The sequence below is a fragment of the Coniophora puteana genome, assembly GCF_000271625.1.
Source record: "Coniophora puteana RWD-64-598 SS2 unplaced genomic scaffold CONPUscaffold_120, whole genome shotgun sequence".
Classification (NCBI taxonomy): Eukaryota; Fungi; Basidiomycota; class Agaricomycetes; order Boletales; family Coniophoraceae; genus Coniophora; species Coniophora puteana.
The window spans coordinates 354-2,643 of record NW_006913172.1 but is presented as its reverse complement, the minus strand read 5'-3'; the positions used below and the strand labels follow the sequence as shown (position 1 = coordinate 2,643).

Here is a 2,290-nt window from a genome sequence, read left to right as displayed (position 1 = left end):
GCGAGAAATGAATGAAACATAGCCGGACGCTCCTTCCACATGGAGTCCTTACAAACTTGGTGTCAGGTTTGTTGTGATGAATCAGTATAGAGCTGTCATCGGGTGGCCACTGCACCGGACAGTTTGTCTATGGCAGTATTAGAGGCGACTCGTACGACTTCACACATGTCTGGGGTATCACCCGATCCGATCTTTATATCCTTGGTTAAATGCATTGGCTCAATAATAATTACATCAGTGTTGAATCAGGCTCAGTGTTACGTGCTTTGTGCCGGATTGCAACCCTACTCACTCACACGGAGTGTTAAATATAGAAGTCGCTTATGAAATTCATATCGGTCCGGAATCACCCGGTTACGCCGCACAAGCAGCTGTGTGGGGAAATGTACGCTAAAGTAAACAACGACGCGTCAACGCGTTTCTCCACCCACTTCATACCGCCACACACCAAATGTCGGCCTCAACCTCACTTCCCCCTCAGCAGCTCCCCCCACTTCCTTCGTATTTCGAAGACGCTGGCCTTGTATAGCCGCCGCGGTCACGTCAAGACGCCTCGCAGGTGATGGCAATTTGCAAGGGCCGACTGGCTCATGCGTTAGTATCTCGCGACAGGGTATCGGAGGACGAGGAGGAACAGCTGAATTGGACAGTGCACTGGCTGTTGATGATGGTAAGCATGTGCAGGTTTGGAAGGTTTACTCATAACTGGTCGGACAGGACAACTTCCGTTCGATGTCGGCTACGATCCTTCATCACGTCGCGCCCTCCGCCTTGTTCAGCGATCTCGTCCTGGGCCCTGTGACCCATCCGTTCTCCGACGCGTTCACCGTCCCGCCGTCCCTCCGCATCCCACCTGGCTACGAGGATACTACCACCATCGGGTCCGACGTGTGGTGGCAAGGTGTGGGTCAGGGCCGATGGTGGTCTGATGGGTCATCCGACGAAGAGGATGACACGCGCATGGCATCCCCTGCGCCTCACCCATCGACGTTGTTATCCCACGGTACTGTTTGCACCCCCGGCCCTTCGAACGCTCCTCCAAACAAGTTCAAGGCGGCGCAACAGCAGTTCGGCGGCGTTGTGATTCAGACGACGTCCCGGGCCATTGGGGCGACGGTCACCGGTGGGAGCAAATTGGTTCAGCGACCGGACGGTTCGTCGGATGCCACGTCGGACGTAGACTCTGACGAATGGGAGGTGAACTCATGCACGACCGAATACGCCGAGGACTTGAACCTCACGCCAAGGAACGAAATCAACGACAGGACGCATTGGGTACAGGCGGACCTGAATCGCCCCAAGCGTCCGATCGAGCACAGGGATGCATGCGTCTACTGCCTGCGGAAGACCACACGTTGCATCGGACCGTCCGGAGAGTCGTGCTTAGTATGCCACTATGTCTGCAAGGGCGTTTGCCCATGGGCGTCCGGTGGCGGGTCGAGGCCAAAGAAGAAGAGGGCGAGGCGAGGCAATGAAGATGTATTGGAGCGACCTGAGATGACGGCACCGCAGGACTATTGGGGCGACATCCCGGAGGGCGTTTACCGCGAGGCCAAGGAGAGGATTGAGTCGTTGAAGAGGAAGTGGAACAGCATGGCGGCAGACAGAGGGGATCGAGGTAAAGATCATTTTCACGACCTCGGATCCGATCAGCTGACTAATCGTGTTGCAGTTGCGCGACCAAAAGCAAGCCGGACGAAGAAAGTGACTACGAAGTCCCGGGTGGCCGCGATGAACAAGGATCTCGCAGGTCCCATCCGTGCGGCCTTGGCTTCAATCAATGAGCAGTTGGATCTCCTCGAGAAGGCTATCGACGATGCCCCAACGTTGGACGAACTTTGCTCGGTGGCCGCGCAGGTCGACGGCTTGAAGGTGCCGGGTGTAGAGGTCGAGACGGGGGCAGAGTAGACACTGATCGGATACAGCACTTAGAATACACAGAACTGTAAGACCGGGTGTTAGGCTTATATTCAATTCAGTCCGCAGTCCGGTATGTTCTGAATGCCGGATATACCATTGAAACAGTGTTGGATCTCGAGCAAGGCCTGAGGTTGTACTGCCTTGTTCACACCATCCGACATTATATTGCAGTATACATTTATCCGTTTTGAAACATGAAAGCAACACCGGATTGCAATGCCCAACCCAGATGCCGTCCGCCCCTGGCCAATGGGGGATATCATCCGGTTCGGATACATTGTGTCTCGCGTGCCAATGGGTGATGTCATCAGGTTCAGATGCCATGGAGAGAGGTGGGGACTTCCTATGGCACCGTCGGTCAGGGTATTTA

At 55.1% G+C, this 2,290-nt stretch overlaps 1 protein-coding gene across 1 annotated transcript; it reads left to right on the top strand.

The window, feature by feature from the left end:
- Positions 1-451: 451 nt before the first annotated feature.
- Positions 452-1,908, top strand: CONPUDRAFT_160720 (uncharacterized protein; the record flags this gene model as incomplete). The annotated part of the gene is made up of 4 exons (XM_007777854.1): positions 452-523; positions 578-670; positions 718-1,618; positions 1,673-1,908. 4 exons carry the CDS (start codon positions 452-454, stop codon positions 1,906-1,908), a joined length of 1,302 nt encoding a protein of 433 aa, XP_007776044.1.
- Positions 1,909-2,290: the final 382 nt, after the last annotated feature.